Source organism: Lathyrus oleraceus, chromosome 4 (genome assembly GCF_024323335.1).
Source record: "Lathyrus oleraceus cultivar Zhongwan6 chromosome 4, CAAS_Psat_ZW6_1.0, whole genome shotgun sequence".
Lineage (NCBI taxonomy): Eukaryota > Viridiplantae > Streptophyta > Magnoliopsida > Fabales > Fabaceae > Lathyrus > Lathyrus oleraceus.
The window spans coordinates 52,973,214-52,992,969 of NC_066582.1; the positions used below are offsets into that span (position 1 = coordinate 52,973,214).

General features: G+C 37.4%; 1 protein-coding gene and 1 non-coding gene across 8 annotated transcripts; both read right to left on the reverse strand.

Moving 5' to 3' along the window:
• Positions 1 to 12,144: 12,144 nt before the first annotated feature.
• Positions 12,145 to 12,218, reverse strand: TRNAT-AGU (transfer RNA threonine (anticodon AGU)). The gene has a single exon. It is a non-coding gene; the product is annotated as a tRNA-Thr (tRNA).
• Positions 12,219 to 13,199: 981 nt separating this feature from the next.
• On the reverse strand, positions 13,200 to 19,503 carry LOC127073240 (uncharacterized). Of its 7 annotated transcripts, none has more exons than XM_051014379.1 (7): positions 18,986 to 19,503; positions 18,527 to 18,735; positions 14,408 to 14,592; positions 14,121 to 14,263; positions 13,952 to 14,037; positions 13,756 to 13,847; positions 13,200 to 13,662 (listed from the first exon to the last, which is right to left on the reverse strand). In XM_051014379.1, exons 1-7 carry the CDS (start codon positions 19,256 to 19,258, stop codon positions 13,421 to 13,423), a joined length of 1,230 nt encoding a protein of 409 aa, XP_050870336.1. In that variant the 5' UTR covers positions 19,259 to 19,503; the 3' UTR covers positions 13,200 to 13,420. The 7 variants fall into 7 exon arrangements, with proteins under 7 accessions (XP_050870336.1, XP_050870335.1, XP_050870334.1 ...); XM_051014378.1 differs by having other exon boundaries at positions 14,372 to 14,592; XM_051014377.1 differs by having other exon boundaries at positions 14,354 to 14,592.
• Between the last annotated feature and the right edge of the window lie 253 nt (positions 19,504 to 19,756).

Below are 19,756 nucleotides of genomic sequence, written 5' to 3' on the forward strand. Positions count from 1 at the left end.
GTCTTGTTTGGGCTGGAAGTTTTGAGATGGTGGTGCTGCAATCGTAACTACTCCAATGTCGTGGTCACGGTTTTTCTTGTTACGACCCTTTTGACCGTACACAGCATTTGATTCGTTCCTCCCCTGATAGGACCTTTTGGTGCTTGCAGAGGTAGCCGCCTGTATCTTTCCACTTCGGATGCCGCTTTCAACACGTTCACCTGTTAATATAAGTTCAGTGAAACCTGATGAAGAACTTCCCAGTAGATGGCTGTAGAATGGGCCGGTCAGTGTGCCCATGAACATGTCCACCAATTCTCTGTCAGTCATAGGGGGTTTGACTCTGCCAGCCAAATCTCTCCACTTTTGAGCATATTCTTTAAAGCTTTCTTTAGATCCCATAGTCATATTCTACAACTGTAGTCGGGTAGGTGCTAGTTCAGAGTTATACTGGTACTGTTTATAGAAAGTTGTTGCTAAGTCAGTCCAGGTGCGGATGTCAGAGCTCTCGAGCTGATAATACCATTCCAACTGTGTGCCAGACAGGCTCTCTTGGAAGAAATGGATCCATAGCTTCCTGTCAGTGGTATGCGGCTGAATCTTTCTCACATAAGCTCTCAGATGCATCTGAGGACAAGACGCACCATCGTACTTAGTGAAAGTGGGGATTTTGAATTTGCGAGGAATGGTCACATCGGAGACCAGACCCAAACTTTCGAAATCCAGACCGGGCGCCTTCTGACCCTCCATAGCTAGCATACGTTCTTCCAGCAACTTGTACTTATCATCTCTTGGAGAGTACTGTTCATTTTCATAATCTTCATTGTCATCCTCAAGGTTGGAGAAATCAGCATCCTCTTCCTCTGAATCATTCTCTGTCTCCTCTTCTGGACCATTCGGGATCCCAAACTTGACTCCTGTGGCCTGTCCTTTACGCCTTCTTCCCGGGTTAATGAAACTCACAGCTTTCTTGTCTTTCTTCTTTTCGAGCAAAAGAGCCTTCAGTTCCTCCTGCCCCTTGGATAAGCTTAGCATCATCTCCTGGAATTGAGCATTCTGAGTCTGGAGATCTTTGACAGTTTGTTCGAGATCCATTTTTCTGTTTGCAATGAAGACCGTGAGAACATTGAACTTGTAGAATACCTGTTATGCAGTGTTATGTTATGCTATGCAATGTATGAAATGTTTTCAAGGACTTTTGGAATTTAACTTTGCGTAAATCACCAACAAGAGAGAAATGTTTATTGCTAATTTCTTTGACCAATGTTCATTACAAAAGGAATAATAATAAAATACAATGAAAGCTCAAGTCTCCCAGGGGCGGCTTCTTTTTGGGCGAAGATACGCATTGAGTCTTCGTTCCTCATTAAGCTGACTGGTAAGTTCTAACACTTTCTTCCTTTCTGCGACGAACTGAGTCTCGAAAGTATCCCTTTCTTCTCTCAACTGGATCCAGGATCTCTTTAGTTCCTCAACATTGGTAGGCATATCTGGATAAGGAATGATCTGAGGAGCACCTCCTTCAGCTTCAGGTTCGACAATCTGAGGTCCGATTGCAAGATATGGCATGACAAGTTCACGAGCTCTGGCGCGTACCCATCTGAGATAAGGTTCCATAGGAATAGAATTTTTCTGTCCTAACGTACCTCTCTTCACCATGCCCCAAGCTCGTACAAATCTTTGACGGAGGCCTTGGGAATCGTTGCCATAGTCGAACATGATGCCTTCGATGATCATTTCATGTGGACCATCTCTTCGAGCACAACCAAACTGTCGCAGAGCTAAAGCAGGATTATAAGTAATGCCTCATCTTATTCCTAGGAGTGGTACATTAGGGAACTCGCCACAACGGTCAATGATGGTAACATTTTCCTTGAACTGAGGACACCAACAGATGTCTGGGTGGGAGAGCGACATTATCCTTTGAGACCATTTCAAATTCTGCTCGTTCTTCAAGACTGATTGAGGAAGGTGCGAAATAAACCACCTAGACAACAAAGGTATGCAGCACATGAGAGTCCCTTGCTTCTTCATGGTACGAGTGTGGAGGGAATGCAAAATGTCTCCCAGCAAGGTGGGCACAGGGTTATGAGTGAGAAATATCTTAATAGCATTCATGTCTATGAATTGGTCTGGATTAGGAAATAACACCAAACCGTAGATTAGTAATGCTAGGACATCTTCGAAAGCGTGGACATCCATAACTTTTAGGAATTCCCGGGCCTTATTTATCAGAAATTTGGCCAGTAAACCCTTAACTCCACTCCTTGTTACCCAATTAGCTTCAATGTCGGACTTCGTCATGTGTAAAGTTGCGGCAACTTCTTCAGACTTCGGAACCTTTTCTAAACCACTGAAAGGTATTTGATCAAGGATAGGTATCCCAAGCAGTCTGGAGAATTCTTCCAGTGTAGGTACCAACTGATAATCTGGGAATGTGAAGCAATGATGTTTAGGATCGAAGAACTGGAATAAAACTCTCATCATATCTTCTTTGAAACCAGTGGTAACCAAATTGAGGAGAGAACCGTGTTTCTTGATGAACTGGGCATGATCGGGGAGCTCTGACACTAAATTCTTCAGTTGAGGAGAGATTGCTACAAAATTGATCCGGATGGTCTTCCTGGGAGCCATAGCCTTACAAAACAGAGCAAAGTTAAATCCGTAAGTCCTTGAAATGGTTAGTACAATGTTTTGATGTCATGATGTTATGATGTTATGAGGTTAAATAAATAACAAGCACAAGCAAGTCACACAACCATCATTCCTAGGTTTTAAGGCTTGCATGAGTTCCATAGGTAAGTACCCTCCCCACTGAAGTTTAGTTGGTTCAACCTGTCCTAGAATAGTAACCGGGTTCTAAAAGGATCTCCAATCATTGACCTTCCTTTAAGTCCACTTCAGTGCAACACCAAGTGGTTGACCGAAGCTTCCCTAAAGTCCAATCTCAAGGAGTGTAGTATCGAGTCTCAACCAACCCCAGTCGGAACCGAAGTCAGTTATCTCACTACTTTCTAATGGCCAGGATGAGTCAATTAGGGTTCTAAAGGTCTGGTTAATGCTTTGATGACACCACGCGGAAGCCAAATTTCTCCCCAAGTAAACATGAGGAGCATCAGGACATCCAAAGTGTCACATTAACCGTAGCCATCATTTTAACCATTCCAGTATACGCCGGATAGTCGCGATGATCTATTGCTACTTACCTAAGGTACACTAGATCCGGGTGTAGGATCTTTCACTCAAAAATACCCAAGCAATCCCTTAAAAGTAAATCAGACAATTTGGAATAAGTGATATTGTTTTTAAGGTAACCTCTCTTTTTAGTGTCCCCAGCGGAGTCGCCAGTTCTGTCATACGGTGAACTGACTTGGTGTGTTTTGCTTTTTATCGCAATGTCGCGGATAGCAAGAGTCGCCACCGACTTTTCTTTTATCCAATAAGGAAAGGTGGAAAAGAACAGGAAAGACCTCAATAGATTTTGGGTTCGGGAGGTACATTATACAAAGGGAAGGTGTTAGCACCCTTTGTATCCATGGTTATCCATGGGCTCTTAATTGCTGGATCACTTATATTTTTGTCTGAAAAGTGTTGGTGAATTGCTTAAAAAATGTTTGAAAGAGAGTTTAACTTTGTAATGATTCTCGTATGAATGTATACAAAGTGTTTATCTCGTTTGATTTTGAAAGCGGTTTAGAAAAGGTATAACTTGGTAATGATTCTAGTGTGAATGTATACCAAGTGTGACGTGTGAAAAATGTTTTAGGTTGTGAGTCAGCAATTAAGAGTTATACCTATCCGAGGTCTTTGTGGGCATTTCCTATCCTGAGGAGGGTAAAACTGTCCTTACTATTGAGAAGTAAGTAATTTTATCCTTTGGATATAAAGGGACATCGTAGGGTCATCGCTTGGTCATTGAAGGCAACATTTGTAAGGATACCTTAACATTCAGAGGGACGATCATCATTTAACCGTAGGCTACACCGAAGGGTCATCGAGGGGCAAAATCATTCGAGGGCAACATCCGAGGGACTATGATTTATGTTATGATGATTTAATCGAAGGGTTTTTGCTAAGTGTATCCCCACGTTCGCGGGACATGACCGTAATACCGTAATACCGTAAGGCAACAAAGAGAGGTCCAAGGTCACATATTCAAAGGCCATGTTTTACAATTAAGTATTTAAGATGAATTTCCACATTAAAATTAATTAGGCAATTAGGATGAATCTCCCCATTAAAATTAATTAGTTCGGAATCCATCTCCATAAGGGTATCCCTCAAATAAAGTGGAATACCTAGCAAGCCACCTTCTTCGGGAGTATGTGAGCCCTTACAAAATTCCGCAAACACGTCAGAATACCAAATGGGGTGCAATCAAGAGTTACACCAAAGCAGTAATAGTATCAGGTAAACAAAGCATGGTTATAATAAAACAGGTCAGATGGGCAAAGATCAAAACAGAGCAAAAAACAGCGGCATCCATTACAACAATTCAAGGTATCCAGGCATACTTAAGTCCACATGCAAAACCTCAAATAATTTATGAATTCAATTATGGTATCACATGTGAATTCGGAACATAAAGCGGCGATAGTAACGCAAACCTGTTTGCAATTGAATTGCAACCTTGAATTGGCCGATCGGATCGAATTGAGCGGTGCCACCGGCTTTTCCTTCAGGGTTTCCTTTAGGGTTACTCGGAATAAGTTAAACAGTAGTCCTGAACACTCCACCACAAGCCGGTAGGATTTGTTCTTGGATTCTTCAACTAAACAACAAATTAAAACGAAGGAAATAAACTAGATCCTAACGTAAGGTTAGATCCGGTAAAAAGGTACACAATAGTTTCCGTTGTAGAAACTATTGTGCGAAAAGAATTAACTAAATGCTAAAAAGGAAATAGGAAATTGCAAGGGAAATAGTGTAGAACTCGTAGGAAAAACAATGCCTAAGCTGCTGGAAAAGAAAATATGCAAAAGCGAAAACGGCAAAGGAAAAAATGTGGAAAAGCTTCGGGGGCCCCTTTTGGTTTTGCAAGTAGCTATTTATATATGCTTCAGTAACCGCTTCCGCTGCCAAAAAGGTCTTCAACGTGCATAAAAGCATGGCGTGGATATAGGGCTCAACACTCCCTCAACGCTCAACGTCTCTGAGGCGTTCCTTGCGCCAAAAATGTAGGGGAATGGTGTGACGTTCGTCACACCATGTGTGACGTCCGTCACAGGGGTGTGCAAGGCGTGACGCTCGTCACAGCCTCTGTGACGCTCGTCACAGGTGCAACACCTGTGTTCTTGTACTTTGGGCTGGGCTTTGCTATTTGGTTCGTTTTCTCTCCTTTTTGCACCTCTTTTCCTCCATTTTTACTTGTGCTTCCAAATAAGCCACCTGAGACAAATAGGAAGAAAATACCGCGTAATATCTAACAACATAAAGTGAACTGAAATAAATAATGATAAAATTTAATTGAATTAAGTCCTAAAATATGATATAATTTCATGTTATCACTAGGCGAGCGTGTAGCGAACAGGCCAGTTTGGGTCATTCGTGAGTTGGGCCTTTGTTCCTTTAAGATCAGTGTCATAAAAATGAGTCGGAGTGCCCTGAAAAAAATGTCTTGAAATATTAATGGGCAAATTTTGGGGTATGACAATGACCATCTGAAAGAGTGTGGGATCCTATCCCAACTTACTCCTCCTGGAACATCCCAATGGAAGGGTGTATCTGAGAGAAGAAATCGAACCCTGTTGGACATGGTCCGATCCATGATGAGTCACACCAATCTTCCAAACTCCTTTTGAGGACATACACCATTGACATCAGCTTACACACTTAACCGTGTTCCATCCAAAAGGTTGAAAAGACACCATATGAGATATGGAGTGGTAAGAGACCACATATGTCTTACATGAAGATTTGGGGTTGCGAAGTTATGTGAAACGACAAATTTCAACTAAGCTTGAGCCCAAATCTGACAAATGCTTATTTGTGGGGTATCCTAAAGAAACAAGAGGATATTATTTCTACAATCCTTCTGAGGGCAAAGTGTTTGTCGCTCGAACTTGAGTTTTCCTAGAAAGGGATTTTATTTCCAAAGGAATCAGTGGGAGGAAAGTAGACTTGAAGAAATTCAAGAATCACAAAGTATCGATACACCTATGGAGGAATTAAAGCAGGAAACACAAGTAGTTGTGTAAGAGCAACCTGCTCAAGTAGAACAAGACCAGCGTAGGTCAGGCAGGATACGTCACCTACCTGAGATATATGGATATCTGATCTAGGTGATGTATTACTCATGGATCAAGATGAGCCTGCGACCTACTCATGGAATCTTCGTTTTGATGAAACAGTTAAACTGTATGGATTCATCAAGAACGAAGATGAGCCTTGTGTCTACAAGAAGGTTAGTGGGAGCATGATCGTATTCCTGGTATTATATGTAGGTGACATATTACTCATTGGAATCGATATCCCTACCCTGCAACAAGTAAAGTCTTGGTTAGGGAAATGCTTTTCTATGAAGGACCTAGGTGAAGCAGCCTATATATTAGGAATCAGAATCTATAGAGATAGATCACAAAACTGCTTGGCCTAAGTTAGAGTACATACATAGACAAAGTGCTGAGACGCTTTAATATGAATGATTCCAATCTGGTTATGTGTTTTGCTAAAATGGTGGCACTGTGAGCTTGAAAAGTTCAACGCAAGATGCAGTTGCTGATTCTACAATTGAGGCCGAGTATATTGCTGCCTTAAGTGCAGCAAAGGAAGCTGTTTGGATCAATAAACTTGGCATAGTCCCTAGCATTATGGATCCCATTGGTCTCTATTATGATAACAATGGTGTTATCGCACAAGCTAAGGAGCCTAGATCTCACCAACGATCCAAACACATACTTAGGCGTTGTGCGAAAATATGTAAAGTACCTACACTTGACAATGTTGTTGACCCACTGACAAAGCCTCTTGCGCAGCAGAAGCATGATGGCCATACTAGATCAATGGGCATACGGGGTATGCCTGATTGGCTCTAGTGCTAGTGGGAGATTGTTGGTGTAAGCCCTAGAGACCAATACTTTTGGTACTTGTATCGAATTATTTATTAATAATAAAAGGCATTTTCTTTATTATGGTTGATTAATAAAGTCCCTGGAATAGATAGTCCGTTTAATGTATTAAGTGTGACTTAATCATGAGAACACATTGAACATAAGGACACTATTCTTAAAGTATCCATAGTCGAGCTTTAGTGTGAAGTGGGATAACATTAAAGCATTAAGACTATTATGTTTGTAGACTGATGATCACATCTCATGGATCATGGATAAAGAGTTATCAAGTCTTAAACATAGGTATGAATATTAGGAGTAATATTTATACCGGATTGACCCGCTATGAGAATACTATATAGAAAGTTATGCAAAGTGTCATAAGTTATTCTCATGGTGAGAATAGTGTATACCACTCTTCGACCTGAAACCACTATGGATCCTAGATGTAGAGTCGAGTGCTTTATTGCTGATCCAACATTGTCCGTAACTGGATAACCATAAAGACAGTTGATGGGTACTCCACGAAGCATGCTGAGGGACATGAGTGTCCTAGATGGAATTTGCCAATCCTGCGTAACAGGATAAATGTCTATGGGCCCAATATTGAACTGGACAAGGGTGACACGGTTTATACCTTGTGTTCAATATAGACATAAGGGCAAAGGGGTAATTATACACATAATTATTATCACAGGAGGTTTTGTCAGATCACATGACATTTTCGTGACTTGGGTAGCAGTGATGTGTTGCTAGATACCGCTCACTGTTTATTATGTTAAATGTGTGATTTAATATAATTGCCAACGCCGCGAAAACCTATAGGGTCACACACAAAGGACGGATTGATGAGAGATAGAGTAACTAAGGAACACCGTAAGGTACGGTGCACTTAAGTGGGAGACGAAATATGGTAAGGTACCAAATACTTAAGTGATTTTGGGCATATTATAAGATATGGGTCAAAATACACTTAAGTGGGCTTTTTAGCTTGAAGCCCACACAAGTGGTTCTATAAATAGAACCCCTTGGGTAGAAGCATTGTCACTCCAATCCACTCAGACAGAATTCAAGTAGAGACTTGGAATTTTGTTTCCCTCTTTCTCTCACTCAAAGCCTTCATTCATAACAACTAGCACTGCGATTGAAGGAATCCGTTCGTGTGGGCTGAGTAGAGACGTTGTAATCATTCAACGTTCGTGATCGCCCCGTGGATCTGTATCAAAGGTTTTGATCATTATCAGAAATCTGCACCAAAGGTTTGAATCGCCACAAGAGGTAACGATTCTATCACTGATCAAGCCCATTCGTAAGGATCACTAAATGGAGAAATTTTTAAATTCCGCTGCGCCTTGGATGGCAATTCTCCTACAAATCTGCCTCTGAAAGAGATTCGGCCTCTAAAGATGAGTCAGAGTGTGATGGTGATTCTGAATACGAAGATGAGTTAGAGTCTGATAGTAACTCTAAAGCTGAAGAAGACTCAGAAGGTGAATATGATGATGATTCAGATTATGATGGTACTCTAGAATTTGGTGGTAATCCAACCTTTGACAGTGGTCATGCCTATGAAGGTGAACCTTCTGAAGGTGGAGCTTATAAAGGTGGTTCAACCTCTGAAACCAGAGCATAGAGAATTCGTCAGATACCAAAGAGATTTATAGAGTTTAACATGTTGCAAGATACTGAGATATAATCTTAAGGGGAAGTTATTTAGTATGCCATGTTAGTAGACTTTGAACTAGTTAGTGTTGAAGAAGCGATCAAGAAGAAAGTGTGGTTGGAGGCCATGAAAGAAGAACTTGAGACTATAGAAAGAAATGAGACTTAGGAGTTGACTGAGCTTCCAAAGAACAAGAAAGCAATCAATGTTAGATGGGGTTTCAAGGTGAAATTGAAGCCAGGTGAATCAATTTGCAAACACAAATCAAGGTTAGTAGTAAGAGTATTTCTACAGAAATTTGGGTTAGATTACTTTGAAGTGTTTGCACCTATAGCTAGACATGAAACAATCATATTGGTGATTGTTATAGCTGCAAATAGGAATTGGTCTCTGATACATCTGGATGTGGAATCTGCCTTTCTGAACGGTCCATTGCAAAAAGAGGTATACGTGTAACAACCTCCTGGGTTTATGAAAAAGAATTAGGAAATGATGGTGTACAGGTTACATAAAACATTGTGTGGATTGAAACAAGCTCCTAGAGCTTGGAATTTGAAAATTGATTCATTTTTCAAGCTTCAAGGATTCAGAAAGTGTGAAATGGAGTATGACGTTTATGTTCAGCATACTTCTGAAGGAAATATGATTCTAGTGTTTCTATATGTTTATGACATATTGATGACAGGAAGTTGTTCAAATGAGATAATGAAGTTCAATAAGGTGTTAACAAATGACTTTGAGATGACTGATCTGGGAAATATGATATATTTTCTATGGATACAGATTATGTACTCTAAGGAAGGTATCATTTTGCATCAGCTGAAGTATGAACTTGAACTTCTAAAGAGATTCGAGCTAACAAATTGCAAGACTGCAATCACACCTGTTGAAACGAATCACAAGTTGGATTCTGATGTTGAGGGTGATGATGTAGATGATACAACTTTTAAACAATTGGTTGACTCATTGATATATCTCTATGACACCAGACCTGACATTTAGTATTCAGTTGGAATGGTAAGTAGGTTTATGAATAAACCAAAGTGGTCACATTACCAAACTGTTGTCAGGATTCTGAGGTATATTAAGCGGACTTTGAAGTATGGAATATTATTCCCTTATGATTTTAAGTCTGAATTAGAATTGATGTGTTACTCAGATTCTGATTGGTGTGGAGACAGAGTTGATAGACGAAGTACTTATGGATATTTCTTCAAGTATCTGGGAGGTCATGCCTCTTGGTGCTCCAAGAAACACCCAGTGGTTGCATTATCAACCTGTAAAACTAAGTACATTGCAGGTACTTTGTCAGCGTGTCAAGCTATTTGGCTTATGAATTTCTTACATGATCTGAAGATCAAATTGAACAAGCTTGTGAAGCTGATGATTGACAACAAATCAACCATAAGTCTTGTCAAAAATCAAGTGTTGCATGGAAGAAGCAAGCATATTGATATGAAGTTTCATTTTCTGAGGAATCGGGTTCATAATGGAATGCTACAAGTTGTGCACTATAGTACTCAGAAGCAATTTGTAGATGTGCTAACTAAAGCTGTCAAGACTGAACACTTCATCCATTTGAGGGATGAAATTGATGTTGTAGATTTTAGTTAGCTGAATATGAATTAATGGATGGTGTTGGATATAATTCATAGTTCATAAGTGTTATTGTTCAGAAGTTATAAGTTTCAGAACCCTACTCAGCGTAGCTAAGAAGTTGATGTTCAAAACCTTACTGTTAGCTTCTGAGTTGTAGTTGTTTTTAAGTTTTAGAAGGTGCACTTCTCAGCTAGTGTAGGTTAGCATTTTGCCTACGTGGAATTTTTAATTTTGTATTTAAACAAGTTGTATAACAGAATTGCAGTGTATCATATTTTATTCAAAAGTTAGTTACATTTTTTCTCTCTATCTTTTTCTATCTTTTCATCTTCATCTTCAACCTTGTGCACCAACAATATGGACCAAATGATATTGTTTGGATGGTTATAATCTCTTATGTTGAAGTGTTAAGTCCTTTTATTTATTCTTTGTGTTGTTGTTTTAGGCGTGTTTGTGTTCATTTTGTTGTAACTGGAAATTTTATTCAATATTAAGTCCCTTTATTACAAAAACAATACATATCTAAGAGTGCATACAATAATTATCTTATGGAGCTTGTTCAAGAATTGCACAACGTTTCTGTGTGTGTTCGGGTTGACGATATGTACCACATAATCTTATCATTTTGTCAGTTGTGTCCATTTTGATTCTAATACGCGTTATGTTAAGCCGACCATTTCTCTTCCTCCTTATTTTAAAAGAGTGACGCTACCAAACATACCATACCTGTTTTTCTTTAAAGTAGGTACTTAATAGTGTTTACCACACCCATTTTCTATTAAAATCGATGTTAAATAATCCCTCATGATGCAAATTTAATAGATCTTAAATTGGTCAATGAATTTTAAACCACGTCAAAAACCGGTGTCAAATTAAACTTTAACATTTGTTTTAAATAGGTGTCAAAAATTATATTTCCCATACCGGTGTTAAATTTTAACATCTGTTTTAAATAGGTGTCAAAAATTTATTTACCATACCGGTAGCATTCACACGGGAAAAACATAAGTGTTAAATCTAAATAAATTAGGTGTTAAGTCCTTAATATGCACCCGTAAATATAAGACAACTCCTTCAACCAAATTACTTATAGATCCTCCTAGTCTTTTCTCAAAGTTAACATCTCATGCTCTCGCGAGTAAACAATATCTTACAATTAATACATAATAAACATATATCATTTGGTCACTATTATAATTAAATTTGACTTTTTTGATACATTTAATCGTTAATGTATTTAGTTCATATATGAACTATATACATTAATTGTCAAATATATAAAAAAAATCAAAACCAAAGTTAATATATGAAAACTTAAAACATATAAAAAGATAACTTAAAAACACTTATGAAACACTTTAACATATTAATAATATGAGGTTTAGATTCCAAACACAAAATTTAAACATATTCCATATAACACATGAACATGAGACACCTAAAAGAAGAAATGAGTGATAAGAGGAAACAAGTCTTCATCCACGTATTGAATCCTTATCTAATTCAAATTCTAGTGGAAATGATACTTGAGATCACTAAATCCACCATGAGACAAATGTGATTCTCTAGAAATACCGCTCATCTAAAATAAATGATTTTTGAAGTGTATTTGAGACGACTCAGAAAGAGAAAAGAAATATTAAATTTTTTTAGGCAGAACAATATTGAAACCATACATCCTCGCACTTTTTAAGTGGGGTGGAGCAAGTAAACAAATTGATTTAATAAAATCAAAAGAGTAACGAGCTGGGTCATTTAATAAAGAATTGGGCTTTTGTATTCTCACTCGGCCTTAAGATAACGGAATATATAACAACAGGCAACAGCCATTAAAATTCATTGCAAAAGTTAATATGCTTTCATTGAGAGTTGAACTCAAGACCTCCCGCTTACTAAACGGGTGCTCTAACCAACTGAGCTATGAAAGCTTGATGTTTGTAATATATTCTTGCAACTAATTAATAAAAACGAATAAACTGTAATTCGCAACATTCAAGCCAAGAACTAGGTATTAATTTTGCTTGTTTTACCAGTGAATTATATTATATAGACATAGTACAAATATATTTTCTTATAGAAGATTTATATAAAAGTTTCAAGCAATGTTCTAGATTCCAAGTTGTACCAATATATGTCAATTGTTAATATCTCTTTTATCTGAAAAACATTTAACTTAAACTTAACATGTTTATTTATCCAGAATTTTTCCCATTTGTAGTTTTTTATTGAATATAATATTTTGATAACTAAAATCATAATCATGTATAGTAATTAAGTGGTTTGCATGATAATTTTCATTAATTAAAATGAAGTTTGTGGTTAGTAAAACTAACTAGGAGAGGTAACCCAAAAATAAAAATAAATGAGAGGGAGGGGGGCAAAATGTTTATCAAAAAATTAATTATTAGAGAAATAAATTCTTTTTAAACCTTTTTATTGAAAATAACTCATTGTCATAACCTTCTCCTATTACATGATTATATTGGATTCCTTCGGCAAACTTTATGATTAATATTTGCCGAATCTTTTATTTTCTTGTGAAACAATTAGTCTTGTACAACTTCTTGCTTTTGAGCAAATCTAAATATTTGACCCATCACTCTTAATTTAAGAGTTAAAATGATGCTTAAAATATAAGAAACTGTAAACTTCCAAAGTATGTAGAAATACATACTGCAAATCACAGAATCAAGTTTTCATGAAAAAATGTTTGAGCTTTAAGTGATAATAATGGCAAACATTTCCAAATATGTTTATAAGTGGGTAGTAAAACTCTCTAGAAAGATTGCATCTTATCAAAAGGATGTGTATCAATTGCATTAGACAAGCTGTAACAGATGAAATATGTATAATTTAGGTTTTCTTTCGTCATCATCATAAGGTAAGTGACATAAAAGAAGCAGAAAATCTTGGTCAAAGGCTTTTTTGCATTCTGTGTAATCACAATCAGGTCAATTTATATATGAAATGTAAGTAATTTTCAATACCTTTCCTTCCCCCCAGAATCCCCTAGTTAAGGAACAACCCTGCTTGCTTTTATTAGGAAAAGACAAGCGATTGTGGCGTTTATGTATGAAGATATTCACTTAATGAACAACAGAAACCGCAGGGACTAACATATGCTATGCTGCTATCTCAAATATGTATAATGTTTCAGAAAATAATTGTAATCAGGATGAGTAACTTGCAATAGCCTAAGCCAATTTTCAGCAGCTTGTGCCAGAGAATTGGCTTTCTGAGACTCAGAAACTCCGTCCGGATCCCAGATAGAAATTCTGAACTTGTGATGTGAAAGCCCAAATATTGGTAATGATAGCTTGGATATGTCCCCACCTCTTGAATAATGGATGTTATGCGATTCTGTATTTGAACCTGATTCAAAGATCAAAATGTTATTTATAGTTGAACCCTATTCACGGCGATTTTGCAGACACATAAATTAAACAAAAGACAGCAAGACCATACCCTGTAAAACTGTTGACAAGGAATGGTAAGTCAGAAAGCAGGCATTCAGGCTCTGCAGTGTTGGACCGGTAGGTATTCTATATATTGGATACCTTCATGGCAACAAAGAATTTAAAACTAGTAATTATTGTGTGCATTATAAAAATAAAAATAAAAACCCAATAATCTGATGGACAAGAAGTTGAAAATGACATACCACGCCAGCGAAACCCAACTCGCAGGCGAAAGATCACAGCTCCAGTATGTCTTCAACTCTGGAAATTGACTTGCAAGACTAGAAATCTGAGTCAAGCCATGTGAATTTGTGTTAGGTTAGAAAGCAATATAGTCTCAACGTTCAAGTCAACCAAAGGATAACATCTTGCCTTATCTGCTATTGGCTCACGATTATAAGGTGTCTCGTGCTCAAAGTATTGAAATATAAGCTGACCCGGAGGGTTGCAGCTCTCAGTCTCTTCACTTGGTGAACCAGATTTACTTGGTGAACCAGATTTACTTGGTGAACCAGGTTTACTTGGTGAACCAGATTTACTTGGTGAACCAGATTTAGTTGGTGAACCAGGTTTACTTGGTGAACCAGATTTACTTGGTGAACCAGATTTACTTGGTGAACCAGATTTACTTGGTGAACCAGATTTACTTGGTGAACCAGATTTACTTGGTGAACCAGGTTTACTTAGTGAGACCCTTTCGAAAGCATGATTGCATGCATCCAATGCATTAAGATGATTCCTACTACTGTGATTGGTCTTTGATCCTCTTTCATGACAATGGCCACCACTACTATCGCTGCTTGTCTCTCTGGCTGATTCAGAGTCACTTTCTTGACTGGATTTCCTGGAATATGGTGGAAATGTGAATGATATTATGTTCATCAGTCTTTGGTTCACAACTAAAATGGTAAGCCCATACATTTGTTTCAAAATAAGATCAAACATTATTACACTAGAAAGGTAAAACAATAAGTACCAAAAGTGTAAACCCGTGGCATGGCATCTAAATGATTGTCATTTATTATGAAACTAATACAAAATGCATCATACTGAATGTTCTCTAGAGCATATATAGGATGTGTTTCACTGAGTAGGCAACAAGGCTATGAGTAGCACGATTGAATACTCTCAGTGGTAACATGTGAAAGTGTGACAAGCATTTAATAGAGCTGCATAGTGTTAGTTGGATAGTGTGGTACACAGTAGAACATGTGCTAAATTAAACCCAAATGTCAAAAAGACTGTTACAGGGTAATAAGCTAAAAGTAGAGAGATAAGATTAAGTAAAAAAATTTAGCTGTAGCATTAAAACAGTTAGATTGAGCCAATTTAAGAGCACATGGCAAAAGAGGTGAGTTTCATTAATCACTTTCTGATTGTTCCCATTCCAGACTCCTTATATCTCACATCCCTCACATGTAAATATGCACTGTTTAGACATGTATTAGGTTTAAATTATAGTTTCTTGACTAAATATCTTTATGATTAGGTTTGTTGGTTTTATTCCTATAATCAAGAGATTTAATTGTAGATTTTGATTATAATCACTTGGTTATAAATAACAAAGTTGAGATTAATTTCTGTCAAGCAATTCAAAACATCTAATTTAACATGGTGTCTAAAGCTTGGTTCAATCCTGCTTTAACTATCTCGCTACTATTTCGTTGTAGAATTTCATATGCTTTGTTTGATGCTTTGTTTGAGAGTTTGGAGGGGGTGATTTTGAAAAGGGAAGGATTAGTTTAAAAAATTGAAGGAGGTTTATGTTTTCTCATAATACAAAATTTCCCAAGTTGGGGGACCTAAAAAATTGTATTGAAGGAAATGTTTAAAGGATTTTGGAAGGCTTAGATAAATTGTTCAAATATTATCTATGTTGTTATAAAATACCAAAATTAAAAATATGTTAATGATAAACATTCATTTATCATTCTTTCAAAATATGTGAAAGATCTCTCTATATTTTTTTGAAATTTTCTTTTTTTGAAGTTATCCTACCCCTACCTCTCCTCCTAACTCCCAAACAGTGCCTAAAAATTGAGAAAATCATAATAGTTTTCTCTTTTCCGAGTAAGGTTCGAAATCATTTTTTTGGGGGGGTTCCACCACCGCCAAGACTTAACCCTAGCGTATTTTCAGTTTGGATGTTGGATGTCCAATGGACAATCGTCTAGTCCCAAAACAGTTCTGGGGTTGCTGCTGTTGTCTTTATAGAAAATTCAACAGTCGCGTCTGACAGCATGGTGACCCCATTATCACATCCTCTGGAGTCAGATCAGCCAGTCCCAAAGCGCCTCCGTCAACCGCTATCACACGTGTCGCAACATGCATTTCTGCTGCCATCAGTCCAGCCAATGTGAGAAGGTCATGGACCACCCTCCAGATCTCTGACAAGGAGGTCACTGCTGCTTCTGTTAGACTTGCATTCCCTTCCCAGCCACGGATGACATGTCCCACTTAAGTTAGTTTTTCTTTTAACTTTTTTGGTAGTCTAGCTGTTCAAATAATGTCAATGTTGATTCACTAGCACCGATCACACACTTAAGTCGGTTGTTTCAAACAAAGGACGACATTTGATCAAATATCATTGCAGACCTTTGTTTGGATACAGTTTGTAAAAATTCATTGTAGTTCTAATATTGGTTTGTTTGGTTTGAGCTAATCTTTTAAAGGGTATATTTGCAAGAAGCTTAAAGCTTGGAATGCTTTAGCTTGAAAAGGAGTGTTAAGATATGTATTAGGATTAAATTATAGTTTGTTGAATAAATATCTCTATGATTAAGATTGTTGGTTGTATTCCTATAATCAAGGGATTTAATTGTAAATTTGATTGTAATCACTTTGTTATAAATAACAAAGCTAAGAGTAATTTCTCTCAAGCAATTCAAACCATCTAATTTAACAGCAACCAGCTTACCATTGTAGACTAACCTGATATACACATGTTGATCTAGGAAATAAACCATGAAAGATACGGCAGATGAGTTCTTAAGCAACTTAGTCTTTCCTCCCATCCCACTTATATGTTTTCCTTCAACATGCAGTTATTCTTATTCAGACAATGTTTTCTATAAACTGCCAAAGGTGTCTCCATAGCACAAATAATGAGCAACTTTTGGGGAAAATCCTAGTTCCACATTGATAATAGATAAGGCATGAAGAGAGTTTATAACGAATGGACATCCCACCTTACAAGCTCATTTTGTAAGGATGGATTGAATCCAATCCAAAACCTAAGAAGGTATCAAAGCATATCCTCATTTTTATATACTTCTATCAAAGCATATCCTAAGATGGTATCAATAGCCACCCTCACAAAAGCAAGAATCACCGGGTCAAATTTTAAGAATGAGTTACATTAAAAATAAGAATGAGCAACGAGGGCTGGGAGATTATTGGTTGATTCTTTGTCAAAAGTGAATGTTTGTTTAAGGTCCGCGTTTTTTTTCAGGTTAAATAATCAAAGAAATTTGTTGGAGTAACATACCGGTGCGTAACCGTACCTTAGTTTTTCTAAAAATGCCGGACTCCGTACCAGTACCCGTACCGGGTACGTACCCGTACCTATGCAACGCAGAATTTCTTAAATATGTGCCTATTTTGGAAGGCTTGGATACAGACAGCATCAGAAATACCAGTCATGTGCAAATCAATATGAACTTTTAGACTTTAGAGTGATCTTTAGTATCTATCACATTCAATTACAGTATGTTTAAATCTGCAGAAGTTATGCTTCAAGCTACCAGATAGAGTAATATTGTAAATAAGTGATGATTAAGAATAGCATATCAGTGTTATCGATATCGGATGGCGGTCCATGACGGAGAGCCAAAATCCCACCATACTGACTGCCTTGTGGCGCCGTCACAGCGGATTATGGCGGAGAAACCAAAAATGTCAGCCAATATTTACCATTGCGGCCAGCCAAAAAACCACCATTGATATCCACAATAGCGCCACCATGGCAGGTATTTGATAACACTGAAGCTTATGTAACAATATGTAAAACCCTTCCGTTCTTAGCATTGTCATCAATAATGTGTCATGGAAAATAACAGAATGACAAAAATCCACTATGTGAAATAGTGGACAGTGATGCAGGCAGGCAGGCAAATAGAGCAAGACGCATATCAGCCGAAATAAATCAATTACATATAAAAAGGTATGTAGTATACAAAATGACATGATATAAACTCAAAAGCTCGATTGGTAAAGAGAATATACTGATAACTCATAATTTTAACTAGTGATTACTTAAACCAATAAAATGCCAGATACTCTACGAAGTCTCACTAGATATGGAAAAACTTATTGAAAAGCAAAGGAGGCAGCGGTCAACTTACGTATTGAGAGGCTTATTGGGGAGATTATAGGAGTAACAATACTCTGACTCTTCTATTTTCTATTCTAAAAATAGGTCATGTGCTGCTTACATGCTGCCTCTTGAATTTTATTATTATTTTTTTCAAAAAAAGAAACCTGAAACTCTCTTTTTGTTGCTACAACTGCTAACGCCCTCATAGTGAAACTACAATAGCTTTGCAATTTTCAATATCTGCTAATCTGCAGCGCCATCACACTTCAATTTGATAAGACTGGTTGTCAATTAGGCGTTACCAATATATCAATGCATCATCATGCATAATAAGAAGCAAGGTACACTTATGCAAGTAGTCATAAGAAAAGCAAATAGTAAAATAGAATTGAAAGCAATTCGGTCAATCATTCAAGAAGAACATTTAGAAAACCATCTTTCATTTCAAGGCAAACATACTAACCGTAACCGTGTGGAAGGTTTCGAGGGATCAATATAAAGCTGAATGGCAGACAAAGAGACATTATAATACTGTGTCACAGATTCATTCCCATTCAACACCAAAGGAACACCCGCCCCATATGCACTCCATTCCTTAAAAGATTCCCACAAATCTCCAAGTACATAGTACGGAAGTAAATCCGCCTCCTTAGTTTTCCATCTTCTTGAACTCTGTTCATTCCCACACAAGACAACAAGAAATTCCACCCAAATAAGCTAAAATGTGCTTTGTTAACAAACTAAATAACCGATGAAACCCTTAAAGACTAGAACTTTATACTATCTTGTTTTTGCAACTTCCAAATTTAAGAATCAAACATTCACTAATTGATTTATGATACTTGAATTGAACTCCTAGAAAGAAAAAATAAAGCGTAATTGAATTGAATTGAATGAAGGTGGTAGGTGGTGAAAGTGAAACCTTAGGAAGATATTGTGCGGGAACATTGGGCGTAACGTACTCCAAGAATCGATCCAAATTAGAGATATCAGATGTGGCACGCGAAGAAATCGAGCAATCGGAAGAAGAACCGGGTCTATTCTCTGAGGAAGTTCTTGAAAGCGAAGACCTTTGTTGTTCTTGTTTTTCTCTGTGTTTACGAAGCGGTGGTGGACTGTAGAAACGATTGTCTCCGACATGTCGATTACGGTTGCGGCTTCCACCGGCGATGGCAGCGCCACCATTGGCCGACATTGAGAAAGTGGTTGTGATAATTTAGGATTCTTGTTAAACGACGACGTTTGGTTAGGTTGAGTGTATAAAGAGAGGGATTGAGAAAGTGAAGTGTGAAGAAGGGTTTACAATCTTCGCTGAGGTTTTCAACATCGATTTAGGATTTTTGCTTCCACTTGAAATAGGAGATGACGGTGATTCTATCTTCGATGCTAGAGTAGAGATTAGTCTAATGATCTTTCTTAATCAAAATATTTAATTAACTAAGGAACGTTTTGTCATTTTATTAATGGATAATTCTCTTTATTAGTTAAGTTTATAGTTGCACATGGCCAACGGTTTGCATTTTTCTTTTCGAATATGCAATATTTTACTTATACTTGTGAAATACAATAAAGATTAAGGATGGTTAGTACAAGTTAGTAAAAGACTTTTGTAGAATTAATGTATTTGTTTTCAAATTCTAAGGTTGGAGTATTTATGGGATATTCCTTAAATTGGATTAAAAGGAGAGAAATG

Coding starts and splice junctions, on each gene's coding strand:
- LOC127073240 (XM_051014373.1), bottom strand. CDS start 19,258: ATGTCGGCCAATGGTGGCGCTGCCATCGCCGGTGGAAGCCGCAACCGT. Junction 14,593..18,526: donor AAACCTTCCACACGGTTACG/GTTAGTATGTTT, acceptor ACCATATTCCAG/GAAATCCAGTCAAGAAAGTG. Junction 14,038..14,120: donor GTGAGCCAATAGCAGATAAG/GCAAGATGTTAT, acceptor GGCTTGACTCAG/ATTTCTAGTCTTGCAAGTCA.